This window comes from Telopea speciosissima, chromosome 8, assembly GCF_018873765.1.
Source record: "Telopea speciosissima isolate NSW1024214 ecotype Mountain lineage chromosome 8, Tspe_v1, whole genome shotgun sequence".
Classification (NCBI taxonomy): Eukaryota; Viridiplantae; Streptophyta; class Magnoliopsida; order Proteales; family Proteaceae; genus Telopea; species Telopea speciosissima.
The window spans coordinates 54,572,261-54,588,482 of NC_057923.1; the positions used below are offsets into that span (position 1 = coordinate 54,572,261).

General features: G+C 35.9%; 1 protein-coding gene across 1 annotated transcript; it reads left to right on the forward strand.

Moving 5' to 3' along the window:
- Positions 1-6,128: 6,128 nt before the first annotated feature.
- LOC122672871 (transcription factor RF2b-like) lies at positions 6,129-15,307 on the forward strand. The gene is made up of 4 exons (XM_043870376.1): positions 6,129-6,858; positions 8,433-8,565; positions 10,858-10,942; positions 14,314-15,307. The coding sequence occupies exons 1-4, from the start codon at positions 6,263-6,265 to the stop codon at positions 14,679-14,681; spliced, it is 1,182 nt and encodes a 393-aa protein (XP_043726311.1). The 5' UTR covers positions 6,129-6,262; the 3' UTR covers positions 14,682-15,307.
- The last annotated feature ends 915 nt before the right edge of the window (positions 15,308-16,222 follow it).

Sequence of the window (16,222 nt, forward strand, 5' to 3'; positions counted from 1 at the left end):
ATGGGCTGAAAATTCAGCCCAACCCAGACAAAAATTAGGCCAAGATATGTTCTTAGTTGTAAATCTCTTTTCATCTTGGCCCAAAAGCCTTGGCCTTTTGTTTTGGTGGCAAAAATAGTTTTCATTAACTTTCATTAACGTGCTTAGGGATCAAGTTTTCTTTCAGCACAGTGAACATAGAATCTCTTTATCCACCACTTTCGATTGTTTGATGAGACTTCTGGATCAATATCAAGGGCATTTTCAAACCTTATAGATTAATATCAAGGGCATTTTACATGTTAAATGATAGTATTGTCCTTATAAAATACTTCTTTAAATAATTTTTGTGAATATGACAAGGAGCAAAAAAAAAAAGATTACAACTTCTTAGTTCACTTACTTGGTGATAATAAGATACACACTAGCTTAATATAGATTCAATATTCATTTGGCAAAACTAACTTTAACCGACCAAATTTCACTAGGTTAAGTTAACGTAGAGCTTATCCTTTGGCAAAAGGGCATACCCATTGCACGAGGCTCCCGCCACTGCGGGATCTGAGAAAGGTCATAATGTACATAGCCTAAGCCCAAAGCAGAGAGGTTGTTTCTTGACTTGAACCCGTGACCACTTAGTCATTATGGAGTAACCTTTACCGTTGTACCAAGGCCCACCCTCAGCTTATCCTTGGGCAAGAATTCTAAAAACTAGAAACCTAGCCATGAAGCGAGAAAAAAGAAACATAGAGAAAAAAAAAATTTACAATGCTGAGATATACATGGTTCGACAAAATACTAATCTATAATCCAATGAAAATAACTTCGTTAACACAGAGAAATAGGGTTACAAAGTGAACTTTTTACCTCAATACCAAACATCAATTTTTAATTTCTACCCAAAAATAAAAATCATCAATTTTTAATAAAGATGAAAGTCTGCTCCTGATTCCTTTCACCTTGGGATGCATTTGGCCCACACCACTACGAATGGGGTAGGAATGTAAATGGGTGCATAGAACTTTCCTATGAGATTGCATTAATTATGTTAACAAAGCCATAATAGGGGTGGGGTGTCAATTGCTTCAATTTCGGTTATTTGGTTTGGTTTGATTTGGTTCGATTCAAAATATGAAATGTAGAAAAATCAAAATCAAATTGAACTAAAAATAGAATTACGTTTTTGTAATAAAAACTAACCAACTTGGTTCGGTTTTTATTTTTATTCGGTTTCATTTTCAATTTCTTATTTGATTTTAATTCGGTTTCATATTTGGTTTAGATTCTATTTCTGGTGTTTGAGCCACCTTTTTACGTCTTTACCAACCAAAAAAAAAAAAACCTTATTTGTTAAGGTCATAATCCACCAAGTTTTTTCTAAATATTAAAAAAATAATAACAAATTATCATCCACATTGAATAAAATTATTAAAAAAAACATATGTATAAATTTACCCTGCTATTTATTCAGTTAAAAAATAGGTAATTCGAATCAATTCAATAGTTTTAATTGTGAAACATCAAATCGAACGAAGAAAAGATTCTAACTTTTGAAACTAAAATCAAACAGAATTATTTTTGTTCGTCCTTGAGGGATTTGAGTATTTGACCAAGGTGGAATTAGGATCAAATCAGGTAATGTTGATTACAATCCAAATCAATTGGAATTGATGAGAAACATATAAAAGATTCGACGAAGATTGGTCTGAGTCATGGATTAAGGAATTGGCATCGGATCGACTAGATCATATCTATATCGGTCAAGACCGATACCGATACCAACAGAAATTGATACCGATATCTCAATCCTTGGTCTGAGTCATTTGGATCGGTCCAAATCAGCCGATTCACCGATCTAACTACCCCTTGAGAGTTGAAACCATGGTCCACGTGATCTCTTATCCTTTTTGGTCGGCCGGCACACCGACCTGTGTAGGCGTCATGATGCTGTGCATGGTCTCATACGCTCATTTCGTTATCCGACGATCTCACGTGGTTACGTGGCCTTTTTCCCAATTAATCTTATTCTTATCTCCTTTAATCATTTTAATAATTTTAATAATTGAAAAATTATCACCTTCAGGCTTCAGGTGGTTGCCCTTGTCGTTTAGATTTCAGATATATGAATCTGTTCTCTAAAAGAGCAAAATTAATTTCCTAAAAAAACTCCTTAGTTAAGAAGAGATCTCGAGAACGACGCACTTAAACTTTTGTTTATTTCATCCTAAAATGTTTTATTGGAGCTGTTAAAATTAATATAAAACGACTGCAGGGCCTTCATGGAAATACAGAATTTCCCAAGGGTGTGGTGATCATTTTGGTCGTTCCTGCGTATGGGTTTAAGAGCAGCGTATCGAACGCATCTAGGTAGCATTCTCTTTCCCTATAAAATATGGGAAATTAACACTGCATAGTTGCATGTTCCAACTTTCAATGCACATATAGAAACACACTAAATTATCGTCCAATCCCTCCTGAAATAAAAAATCTCATCCGTGTTAATACCTTTGTGCACATTCTCATTGGCCCCCGTACAGGTGCTGAGCTACACAACCAAGCAATGATCTATTGCCTTAAAAATTATACAAAATTTAAGGTGAGGGTTTTCCACAATGCCAATATTTTTTTTTGGTGGGGGGAGGGGGGAGAGAGAGGGAGATCGTCCATGCCACCCAATAGTTATATGGGACCTACATGATCAAGGTAGGAAGGGATAACAATTAAAAAACAAATAACCATATAAGAGCACATACAATTTTAGGAATTGATATTAGATCAGCCATGTTAGTAGATTCATATCGATATCGACTGATATGAATCGGCCAATATAATATGGGTGTGGCTTTTTTTATCATTTTTTTTTATGAAAAATAGTGTTTTAATGTAGAATCGGTATTAATATAGCCTAATACGGCAAATATGTATCGGTACCAATATTGACGGTGACAGATATCATGAATTTTTGATGATATCATGGATTAAATCTATGAGTAAGAGGGCAATAAGTATATTGATATCGTGGAACCTTCTCCCAAAGATTAAAAAATGGGAGAAAATATTCTAGATATGCAATACAAAAAGTTAGAAAACATTTATTTTTAAATTTAGGCCGATGTTTTACCTAAGGGTGTCAATCGTTGAGATGTGAACGGATCGAATTCAGTTGGATAGTGACATTATCATATTCGTATTTGTTTATATTCGGACATATTTTGATAATATCCTATCGATTTTTTAATGGATTCAGATAGTGATTTTTTGAATACGGATTCTCCTAAATGAATATAAACACGGATCGAATACGAATTTTCGACTATCCATTGACATCTTTATCGTTTTTATAATGAAGATTAGGGTTGAGACTTGAGAGTTCAACAACTACCCTTTCTTTTACTCTTCTTAGTCTTTGATTTTCTCACATAGATATGTGATTCCATGTATCACATTGCATAAACAATATATATAAACCAATAGAAAATATAGAAAAAGAATCACATTATCTTAACTTATAAAATTATAAAAATTAGATAACAAAATCCAATAAGGTAACTTAAAAGGAAAGACGGACACAAAGATATATTTCAGATATTTTATTACTGTCGGATTGAGAAACGAAACGGATAATAATCGATCGGATAGGGGGATTATCAAATTCGTATCCGATTAGTTTCGAACGGATTCGAATTCTCCTAAACAGATACGAACGCGGATCGAGTATGGATTTTCGAATATCCGTTTACATCTCTAGTCAATCAATGGTATCCGGTAGTCAGTACGCTACCGAAGCCAAACACCTCATATCGATACTGTATCGTACCGAGTACAGTACCTTTTTCCCATACTGATACCCTATCGTACAATATCGATTCGATAGATGGTTTATTCGGTATTATACAATACGGTATACAACATTATATAAATTAGTATATATAATATGAAATATATTATATTTAGTATGTTATATTCTTATATATATATATATATATATATATATATATATATATATATATATATTTAATACATATATACTTATATATCTTATTTATTATATATAATACAGTACGGTATCAGTATGTACCATCGGTATCAACCTCTATATCGATACCGTACCATATCGAGTATGGTATCATTTTCCCATACCGTTACCGTACCGAATTGACACCTTTACTTATACCAAATAGTGATTGTATATTGATGATCATTGGTACTCTTAACAACCATTAATATGACATTAGAGTTTAGATAGGATGAACAGAGAAAGGGTTGAGTTAATTTTAATAGAGGTGTGCCGTGGTGTAGCTCTCCTCTTAATATTTTCTTACCATACTATGGGGAAAGTTTTTCTTCACTTATAACGAAGGTTCACCTAGCAAGTCTACTGTCAAGTCCTTATTCATAGATACCCATCTTAGCTTAATGATGATCATCGGTGAAGGAATTCTCTTTCACCAAGGTTTAAGGAAACTTGGTCCCCAAAATGTTATACATTCAATAGATAGTCTAGGATACTATTTATAACAACAACAAAAAGAAATGTCCTTTTAGGTTATACTATACCTTATGAAGTATAACAGTTCATTGTTTACCACTTGGTAGTACATGGGTTAGTTTATGTGATAGAGAATCCCACAAACATCTCAATGATAAATTTTATTCCAAACTAAACAAAGAAAGTTGAAGGTGAGGCCTTGGTGCAACGGTAAAGATTGTTCCATTGCGACCAAGAAATCATGGGTTCAAGTTTGGAAATAGCCTTTCTGTGAAAGCATGGGTAAGACTGCGTACACTATGACCTTACCCAGACCCCGCAGTGGCAGGAGCCTTGTGCATTGGGTATGCCCTTTACTAAGCGAGGAAAATTGCTTAAACTCTGATTCAAGGTTGTATTAAATTTATCAAAGTGCCATCAAATGAAAATGACATCCTTTGTAATTTTAGCTACTTAATCAACTCATTTAAGCTGAAATTATACTAATGAGATGCTTCTCTGGTCGACTGGTCATCTATCACATGAATTAAGTAATTAACCCATGTATTGTCATGCAGTAATTAGTGAAGTGTCATACTTCATTTGGCATGGTAACACCTACGACAAGAGGCTAATCTGTGTTAATTTCATAGATATTCATATGGTGAATTTCCACATAGAAATGTGCCTTAGTTTAGAGATTCCACCTAAACCTTTCAATCTACAAAAGTCTTTGGTCACAAAATTGATAATGTGAAAGACCAAGTATTCCTCACCCATAGAGTCTTCATTCTCTAGGGATTTAGTTCACTTCATCACTACACATGTCACTCTCGACCAATATTGATATCGATATAGATCAAAAGTATCAAATTGGATCATTTTGTTCCTCCAATGAACGATATTTATGTTTTTTACCCTTCCACCCTCTCCCTGTTCCAATACCACTGATATGGTATCGACCAAGTATTGATATCAGTCACAGTTGATACCAATACAAATCATTTAATATTGCAGATCTGATATGGATACATGAAACCATACCTTCTCTATGGGTGATGTCATGGATTAAGGTATTGAAAATTGGATTAGTCTCGGCAATCTAAATTGCCCTGGAAAGATTTAGATCGGACAAAAATACTCCTATTTTTTTAATAAATTTTGATTATTATTATTATTATTTTCTCTTTCAATCATACTAGTGGATCAATATCGAATTGATCAAATTAAGCGTGATGTGACCTTATGATTGGAGTCTTGTATCATCCTTACATCCCATAATATACGTGAGTGTGGGACAAAGAAAAAAAATCAAACAATGCCCAAAGAAAACCCAAAGGAAGAAATGAGGATTGAAGTCAAACTCATCACCAAACAACTTGACAAACATAAAATTCCTTTCTTGCCAGCAAAGTGAAAGTGTGATATGGACACTCCTCTACTCCTATATTATCTGAACCCAAAATATATATAATTTTGTTAGACAGATTTTCAAAGGCACATGAGGTTTTTATAATCAAATTACAGACAAAAAGAAAAACCAAAAAAAAAAAAAAAAAACAAGAAAATGTGAAAACGAAGGGACCGAAACATATTTCCCTGTTTTTTTTCTTTATCGAACTAACTCCAGCCTAAATTTTTTCTCTCCATTTATTCGTTTATAACCAGATCTCTCTCTCTCTCTCGCAAATTGCATTTACAATGATTGAAACCAGGCCACATTCAACGAGACCAAATCTGAATTTCTTCTTTGGCTGAGAAGACGAGGAGAGCGACAGCATTACAGGCTTACAGCAACAGGAGGAACACAGAGCCATGGAAATGCAAGATCCTTCAAACCCCAACTCTCAGAATACTCAAAAGTCAAAGGAGACAACAATGCTCGGAAATCCTAGCAGCAACCATTCTTTCAGGGGGTCTCACCATCGACGAGCCCACTCTGAGGTGAATTTCCGAATTCCATATGACTTGGATCTCATTAACGATCCATTCGATGCGTCAACGGGGAGTTTCGAAGAGATTGGATCTGAGGATGATCTCTTCTGCACTTACATGGATATTGAAAAGCTTGGATCTAGAATTGAGGATTGTCCAAATGAAGGAAACAAGACCGGAGATTTTCGAATCAACGATGATTCTGTTGCTGCCCCTGCAGGGAATTGTGTGGGTCAGAGTAATGGAGGAGGAGGAGGAGCAGATGGTGCAGGAGGTAGTGGTGGTGGATGTGCACAGAATGAGAACAGCGTTGGTGAGAAGAATGCGAGGCCTCGTCATCGACATAGTAATTCGGTTGATGGGTCTTCGATCTCGAGAGGAGAGTCTCTGTTTGAAGAAACACTGGAGGCCAAGAAGGCAATGGCTCCTGATAAGCTTGCTGAGCTTTGGGCTCTCGATCCCAAGCGGGCAAAAAGGTTTGCCTTAATTTCTCTTTTCCCTGAAAATAGACTTCTTGTTGGTGTGTTTAGTTGTTATGTCACTTTCTCATGCAATGGAAGCATAAGAAATTTAAATTTTTTATTCAATCAAGAAAAAGAAAAGGAAAAAAAAAAATGCTGATGCTGTGACAAGTTCTGCTGTCGTCTTTCTTTGACTGAGTTCGTAATATTTCCAGAAGAGCAATTGATTTCCAATTTAACTTCGGTGATTCATGAAGTTCAGACCTCATATGCCATCCCTGGAAAAATGTGTGGAGCATGTGGTGCGAAAGAACTTAGGGTGCGGGTGCTATATTGATTGAGGGCCTTTGGGAGAATATTTTCAATTACAAGATCTGCTTGGGTTCAGGGTTTCTCAATTCGGGACTAGAGGGTCTGATTACTTTGAAGCGAAGATTTCAATTTGACCAATCTATTGGCCAGCTCTCTTTGGCAATCATTTGACGGAAAAATAATTTTGGAGTGGGGGAAACTGGTTATCTTTCCTGCTTTTTCTGAAGAGGTGATGATACAAAGAGGGAATAAGGCTCTGTTTATTTACTTGTAAAATTTGTGGGGAAGCAATTATCAATATTTTACTTGAAATTTCTCATTTTAAGTAGTTTTTATTTGAAAAAGAAACGCCTACAGAGAAGAGAGGCTAAAGAGAAAGAGACAATGAACTCACATATCAAAAGAGTACGGACTCAATAAGGAAACGAAGAAAGGGGAAGAGCTGCTTACCCTGGTTTAGGCATGTTTACCAGCTCATATTTCTAACATTCTCCATATGAGGAGTTCCTGGAATACTTGATTTTAGGTTCACTAAAATCTGTGATACCTAATGCATTTCTCCATTCTTAACTTTGAGAGGAACTTATTTTCCAATGGTGAAAATTTTATAATCATCAATACTGTTTGAAGGAGTCATCTAGCAAGTAGGCAGTTGCCTGGGTTAGTTGGCTGACCATATGGCTTTGTTGAACTTTTACTCCTATTGTAAAGCATGGTTCTCTGCCTAACATTTGTCTAGTCCTATTTTATCATGGAGAATAACATACATATATGCTCTATAAGCTTATACTGTTAAAACAGAGGTGAATTGTAGAACATGATTCATGTAGTTGCCGAGTAATTGGGGTAACGTCGAGTCAAGTTCAATTGTGTGTAAGTTTATATTGTTGCGTTGCACAATAAGTTTGCTTCAGTAAAAGATTTGGACATTGCACATACACAAACCATTAAAATTTTGAAACATGTTTAGTTGATTTTAAAACGAGCCAAAATTCCAAGTCATTGAAAATCCAGAGTGGCGGCTGGCAAAGTGGCAAGTTACTGAGCAATTATCAAGGCGGCAGCCAGTCCGTCATGCAACCTTGGTAGACTAGCTTCAGTTTTGTAGTCTCTATCCAAACCCTTTTTTTGGGTTGGTTCAGTTACATGCCATTTTCTGGACATTCCATTTCAACCATCAGTTAGTGATGTAGCATTGAATTTTATAGTTTGTTTATGAATTTGGTGCTTATGAAATTCTGTATTCTGTGTTACATTTCAAAATTTTCGTTATACAGGATTCTAGCAAATAGGCAATCTGCTGCTCGCTCAAAAGAGAGGAAGGCTCGTTATATCTCAGAGCTCGAGCGAAAAGTACAGACATTACAAACTGAAGCGACTACTCTTTCTGCCCAACTCACATTATTCCAGGTTTGTATTTTGTGCAACCATAATCTAGCATGCATACCTGGGTTCTGTTCGTGTCTCCTAAATCTAGCCTGATGCCATGTACAGCGTAACAGGAATGGTAGATCAGTTTAAGGAACCCTACTATAAATTAAGCTTCAGTTTGCACTATTCTATTTAATTTGGTTGTGTTTTTCATCTTCTATTCTTGTTAATATAGTTTTCCTAGACGTATTTCAGAACATAGTGGCCAATTTGGAGTTGGAGTCTCCCCCCCTTTCCTTTTTTGTTTGTTTGTTTTTACTTTTTAAATTGTAGTGGCTCTATATTGAGGACATCACTAGATTATTATTATTCTGTTCAAGCTGCCAAAATTGAACTTTTCAAAGCTAATCTGAGCATGTGGTTGGGTTATTTGCAGGGATGTGTCTTGAGAATTAAGAAATTTAGGTCATATTTGTTGGGGACACAATCCCCAAGTGTCAAGTGTTACCAATAATGGTGGGTCCATTTTTGGGGACACGATAAATGCTGTGAATGTGTATGGAACCTTATCGGGAACATCGGGTCTGTTGGAACCTGTCCTGGCAAGGATTTAAGTATCAACATTGGAAGGGTGATTTTAAGAAACGTATTGTATTGTATCGTAGAGATGCAAGAAATATTAACGATATACATGGAAATGGTCAAGAACTGCAAAGGACACATGCAAAATACAAATTTAAAGCGTAAAACACTATAAATAAGTAATGTGTCAAATACATCATGTACAAAAGGAAAACAAGGTAAGACGAGGCAATTGTATTCAATTGATTATGAATAAAGTATGAGGTTTCTTACATGTACTAATAGTCTAATACCATAGAGAGTTGCGGGCTGGTTCAAACTCAGAGTTGGAAGTGTTCTTAGACAAAGCTGCAACCAAGATGATGTTTTGCTTAGACCGAACATACGCACAATACAGAAAATAAAAAATAAAAAATAAAAAAACTAGAAAAAAATGAAGCAATGTATTAATAATGTATTCCAAATATTACATGTAAGTTTCAAACAACATTGTACACATTTGCTTCGATGTATCAATAATTTTTTATTTTCTAAAAAATTAAAAAAAAGCAGTCAAAGTTCATAATGTATTTCATACATTACATGTAATTTTTAAACAACATTGGACCCATTTGCATCAATGTATCCATAAGTTTTTCAAGCTTTTTCTATAATTTTTATTTCCCAAAAGTAGGCAAAAAAAGTATAGAAAATAAATAATGTTATCGCAATGATTCATGGCCATAAATCTCATCTTTGTGACTCATAAATTTTGTAACTCATTATCACTCATTTTTCACATTTTTATCTATTTATAGTTTTGGGTAAATAATCACAAATTTATCCTCAGATTCATGCAAATAAACAAGTTTGATGCAATGATTTATGTCATTTTTCTTTAGTCTATTGATTAATAGCACACCAAAAAGGAAACAAAAGAGAGAGTAAAATGCAATATTGAGCCCAAAAAAAAAAAGGGTTTGGCTTTCAAACTTAACCTCACTTGCATAGGTTAAACACTTCAATCCAAGATTTGTAAAGGTTTAATGATCAAAACAAGATGCAATTTGCTAGGCTAGAATCGTTTTTATGTAGGAATGGAATCCCCAAATCAAATAAAAGCAAAAAAGTTGAACTGGATCAGGTTTTAGAGAGTCTCAGTTTTCTTCTCTACCACGGATCTATTTTTCTGCAGGTTTTAAGGTAAGTGTCGAGCTGTATCAACCCGTATCAGGTTGATACATTTCAATCATTTTTTTAATTAGTAAGCATTGTACCATCTGATACTTAAAACCCTGGTCTCGGGAATAATTCCAAACAGTGTTTTAGGTGTTGATTAAAAAATGTTCGAAGTTGAAACTAGGGTTGAGCAATGATGGTATCTTAGGAAGAGATTTCAATGATGGTATCTTAGGAAGAGACTTTTTGTTTCTAGAACTTTGGGTTAAGGATGTGGTTGTAGGAGTGATTGTATTAATTTGTAATTGACATTATGCATGTAATGCTTTGAGCAGTGCTCAACTTTAGAGAGTTTAATCTCTTAGTTCTTGACTACCTGGAGTTACCCAAGTCACTAGACAAATATTTAACACAACCATGCAGGTTCATCACATTTCCAATCCAAGTGTTTGAATCTTGACTACAGTACTTTAATTTAAATGTTCTTCAATCTGATTGATTCTTGATTTTATCAGATATATAGCTTTCATATATTTGTTTAGAGTGCTACAGGAATGTACTGATTTCTATTTATGTTATATTCCCTTGTAGAGAGATACAACAGGTCTGACTACTGAGAATGCAGAGCTTAAGCTTCGGTTACAAGCTATGGAACAACAAGCTCAATTACGTGATGGTAATGTTTCATTTCCAACTTGTTTCATATGCAATAAAATGCGATGTTTAATCTGTTAATTCTGTTCCCAACATATTTATTGTGCATAAAACCATGGTATTTAGGTAGTTTTGTTTGTATCAAGATAATGATTTACTCCACTAAATGAGACAAACTTCTAATTTATACATGGCCTCATGTGCGTCTGTTACTGATGCAGTAAATCAGGAGTTATGGGATGAATGCCAATGCTTGGATTTTAGTGCTTGGTACTAGTTAGTAGAATCCCATACTAAAGACACCTTCTGGCTTTTGCTTCTGGACCAAGATAATTTGGTTGCAAGAACACTTCCAATCTGTTCATAGTAATAGCAATATCATTTTTAGTTTGTCTCTTCTAAACATCTGTAGTAAAATCACTGAAGCATTGTATACCTGCAAATTTTCTAGAAAAGAAAATATTATTGGGAAGGCACGATTTCTTTTTATATATTTGATAAAAATCCATGTGGTCAAACCCATTTAGTTGTGATGTTGTTGGTGTTTTACACTCCTTTTTTGAGGCCTAGAGCTGACTGTTGGGCAGTTAAGATGCGGTACATAGTTTATAAGGGCCGATGCCCTAGAGTTTGTGTCGATGTTGATTGCCACTTCCCTTTACTTCTATATTTTTTTATAGTTTGTCTCTTCTGGATCCAGATGGCCGACCTCATTAAGTTGGAATAAGGCTGAGTTGTTGTTGGTAAAAAATCCTCAAATGATGGGAAAATGGTTCTAGAACCGTACCAAACAATGATCCAATATGGTGAAGATGATTTTCTTTTAAAATTATTTATAAATGTAGCTGAAATTATTATCTAGAAAATCTGTGTGTGGTATGTCGCATGCAGTAGCATCTTGATCTGTTAGACACCTACGACCTGCATTAACCACGTCATGGAGGGCCTAATCTAGGGGAACTATTACAACTGCTTATCTCAAAAGCTTGAGCTGTTAAGTAAGAGCCACCACAATGTATATCAAAACATAACAACATATCCACACCCATGCAGGCCCCTACACACATACGAGTCTGCATGTGACGCTATCCTGTGGCACCAAGGGGGCACAACCAACACGTTGGGGCACAACAACACATAACACAAACCCCTCGCACTTACTAGGAATCGAACACCCGACTTCCTAGCTCTGATATTACAATCGCTTATCCCAAATGCTTGAGCTGTTAAGTAAGGGCCACAATAATGTATATCAACCCATAACAACAGAAATATTTCTGGTAATCAAGCGAGCCAAGGTGTAAACTGAAAATATGTAGAAATTGAAGAGGATCCTTTTGTAGATTTGAGGTTAGTTTATCGTTCTAGGTGGTATTAGAAATGTGTGGTTGGCACATTGGAATAAAGGTTTAGTGTAAAAGAGTAGTTTGAAGTTTGAATGTTCCATGTGAGCCCTTAAAATGAATGAGAAATTTAGTGTTTCACATCAAGAAATGAGGGTTTTGACTGAAACTTAGTTTCTTGACCAATAGTCTATTTCTCCTACTTTAGGAACAAAGTAACATGAGTTGAGGAACTCCCTAATTAGTGGCCACTAATGTCGTTCTGATTTAAATATTAAACCAGTACCAAAACAGGACCGAAACAGAGTAACTCAGTTCCAGATTTAGAAGAAAACGCATAGAATAATATCAGCAAATCACATTAGGCTATAAGCCTGATTGAGTTCTCCTTTTAGAGGGTATGAACTATACTGAAAATTCCAGCATGATCCAATGGCCAGTTCTGCTTATTTGGACAAGTCCTAGTGACACTAGGATTGATCAAACCCAGTGAAACCAGCAACCATATGACTCTTCAGATCACAGACATATATTGTCCAACAGAAAACCAATGTGTTGTCAATTTCAGACCCAACAGAACAGTAAAGAGCATATGTCGATTTCAGCTTTCAAGTCAACAAAGCTCAATCCTACTCAAAGCAGGGCTGTATGAGATAACCAACAGAATCAATATTTGAAAATAGAATATGGATAGGGGTACTGTCGACTGAAGAATTCTGAAACCAGAATTGAAATCAGCAATAAGATCACCTTCAATTCAACAATCCTAGTGAAGGAAGGACTGTTATATCGCAGGAACGGATTCTGAATTCAATTGCAGGAAATAAGAACAGAATTTGAATGAATGATTCTTTGATAATGGAATAAGAGAACAATAGGACACAGTACCTGGGCTTCTCACCGCTAGGTATCGATGTGATTCACCATAGTCACACATAATCACCCCTTGATTCACCATAAGAAAGAACCCTTCACATGCAAGGAGCAGAAAAAACAGAATTGTCAATAGCCAAAATTGTGAGTTATGAGCCCCCAATCCTTTTATTTATAAGAAACCAGGAAACAGAGTTTGAATTTAGCTAGGAAACCCCCTAGCCGATTCCTATTACAACTAGCCATGCCTTTTTAAAATCTAAGTAGCCTTTAAAAAGGATGTGGACCCAAACTTAAATAAGAGAAAAGAAACAAATATTGAACTTAAATTGGACTGAACTACCAGCTCAACTGGAACTAACTTAAAACAGAAAACAAATAGACTAAACTTAAAGTGGACCCAAGCCTTTGAAATAAGCTGGGCCACGCTAAGCCTGCTATCTCTTGGACCTCTTACGCTGGTAAGTCTTCAGTACTGCATCAGCCATCCTACTTAATGAACTTTATGATGAATACCTCTTGCACTAAATAAGCACCGCAATTTAAAGATAGACATTCATAATGCCCAAAATACCCTTATGGCACACCAGAGTGGTAAATTAAATACAACAAGAGCTAATAACTGGGTAAATAATTGCATGAGCACTGGGCTTCTTCATTCTTATATTTTAAGCTCTTTCTCCGTTTTTCAATTATTTAGATGGGAAATATTTTCCAGCACAGGCCACTGTGATAAGCTTACAAAGAGGCCCAAATATCTGTCACATAGTGGATTGGATGGGGGCCAAATTTTGTGGACATGTAGACCCCAAGGTCTCACATGTTATATTTGCTAAATGGTGAAATAGAGCTTTGAAGAAACAGGACAATGGGATAGTACACAGTAGTGTTCGGAGTACAGTAAGCATGCATGGATATACATTGGGATGCATGCCAATACGTGAGGCTATTTAATTGAATTAGGCTCTGAAATTTTACACATGGCTAATCCAGGCCATATCTTCTCAATCAAACAGTTGGAATAGCCACATCATTTGTCCATGTGGCACAATGAGGGTGGGCGGGGTAGTGAGAATGAGTTTTCTTTTTTATATTGTTGTCTACTTTAATGTATCAGGGAAACCTTGTATTATATTTTCTGTTTGTCTCAAGTGAATCATATTGATTGTAATTGCAGCCTTGAATGAAGCATTAAAACAGGAGGTTGAGCGGCTCAAAGTTGCCACGGGGGAAATGTCAAGCCCTGGCGAGGCATTTAGCTTGGGAATGCACCACATGCAGTATGCCTCACCATCTTTCTTCTCACTTCCGCAGCAACCAGGTCTTGGAGGCCATCGGAACATTCATTTGCCACAGTTCCATTCTTCCCAGTCTAATATGGGAAGCCATCCCCTGCTTGCGGCCCAATCTCATCACCTCTCAGACATGCTGCAGCAGGACCAACTCGGCAGATTACAGGGCCTTGATATCAGTAGCAGGGGTTCACATCTTGTGAAGTCTGAAGGCCCTACAATATCTGCCAGTGAAAGCAGCAGCAATTTTTGAATTGAACTTGATACCATTACCGACCCACTGACCTACTATTGGCCCCACTTCATTTGTTAGATTGTCCATAGCTCGACATCCAGTCAATTATCCAGTCTTCATTCTCATTCTTTGTTTCAATACAATTTATTTGACTCCATTGTTGTCTTTCTTGATGCTTAAAATCTCTTTCTTTTATTCCCAGGGATATCTAACCCACCCCCCTCAAAAAAAAAAAAAAAAAAAAAAAAAAAAAATTCTTGGGGCATTTCCTTTTTACTGTTATTTATGTATTTTTCTTATGTCAAAGTTCCTGCAGTATTATATGGCTGTTTCAGGAGTCCATCTTCCTTTTTCCATATGCCATCTATTCTCCTGGTGGTTGAATGGGAGAAATCACCATTGTGCAAACTCTTTGTATCTTTATTTTCTGTTGGTTTATTTTCTCTTGCTTGTTTTTTTTTGGATGAACCAGGATTCGTCAAACCCCCCGTTGATTCATGTAATGATTTGATTTATTGGAGTTGACTGGATCCCATTTAACTATATTCTTGTAATCTTGGATTTATTGGGGCCCAATGAAACTGTATGTTTGTTATACTTTTTGAGTTACCATTAGAAAGTTTAATTATTGGAGCTGATTGAATACCTTGTAGTTGTGTTGTTGTAATATTTTGATTTTTCGGGATCGATTAAATCTGTGCTTTTCATCTTTTGAGTTTCTCAGCAATTTTTCTTATTTTATGTTTTTTGGTTCAATAAATTTCTCAGAAGTTATTTATGTATAAATGTTGTGATTACCACCTTGTTTCAATGGTTTTAAGTGTGGAAACATTTAATGGTATAAGCCCACCTTGCTGGTTGATGTCATTCTGTTTATTTGAGAGAATCATTTCCCATTGGGCTGTCGCTTTGTTTCCATGCTGTAACCTTTATACCTTCATACATGTTTGTTCAATAATTGGGTTTTTGGAAACCGGACAGGATAATTTTTGCTCCTTTTGGATAGGCTATAGCCAGTGCTTTGCTTCACAAGCAGAACCATCTTACTTACAAGGGGCATAGAGGGTCTATCCTACCCCCTTTTGGTGATAAGGTTTTTAACTGGAATACCATTATGGCAGATTTTGCCATAAAAAAAAATCATGAATTTTGGGTGGATCTTCAATTTCCACAAAAAAACTCCACCATTGAGGTGGGAACTGGTTGTGGCAACTAGAATTATTATTTGGCTGTGATTGGAGGTATTTAGAGAACAATTTGGTAGAGAAAATCTCATTTGAAGATAGATTGCACCACCAAATATCAGGTCCTTGTGATAGGGCAATGTTGGAGATGTTGTAGGCAATACGAAAGGGGAGAAAGTCTAGAAGAAGGTTGAAATTCCAATTGACTGAATCAGTGAAATGGGATACTTTGAGATGAGGATTGATTGTAAGGGTAACTTGAAGCAAGGGAACCAAGGGTTGTTGTTGAAACCATGGATCAGTCTAAAAGTAGGTATCCTGACCTGATCCTAGTTTTCTGGTGACCAAGCATTTCAGAATGCGGAGGATGCTAGC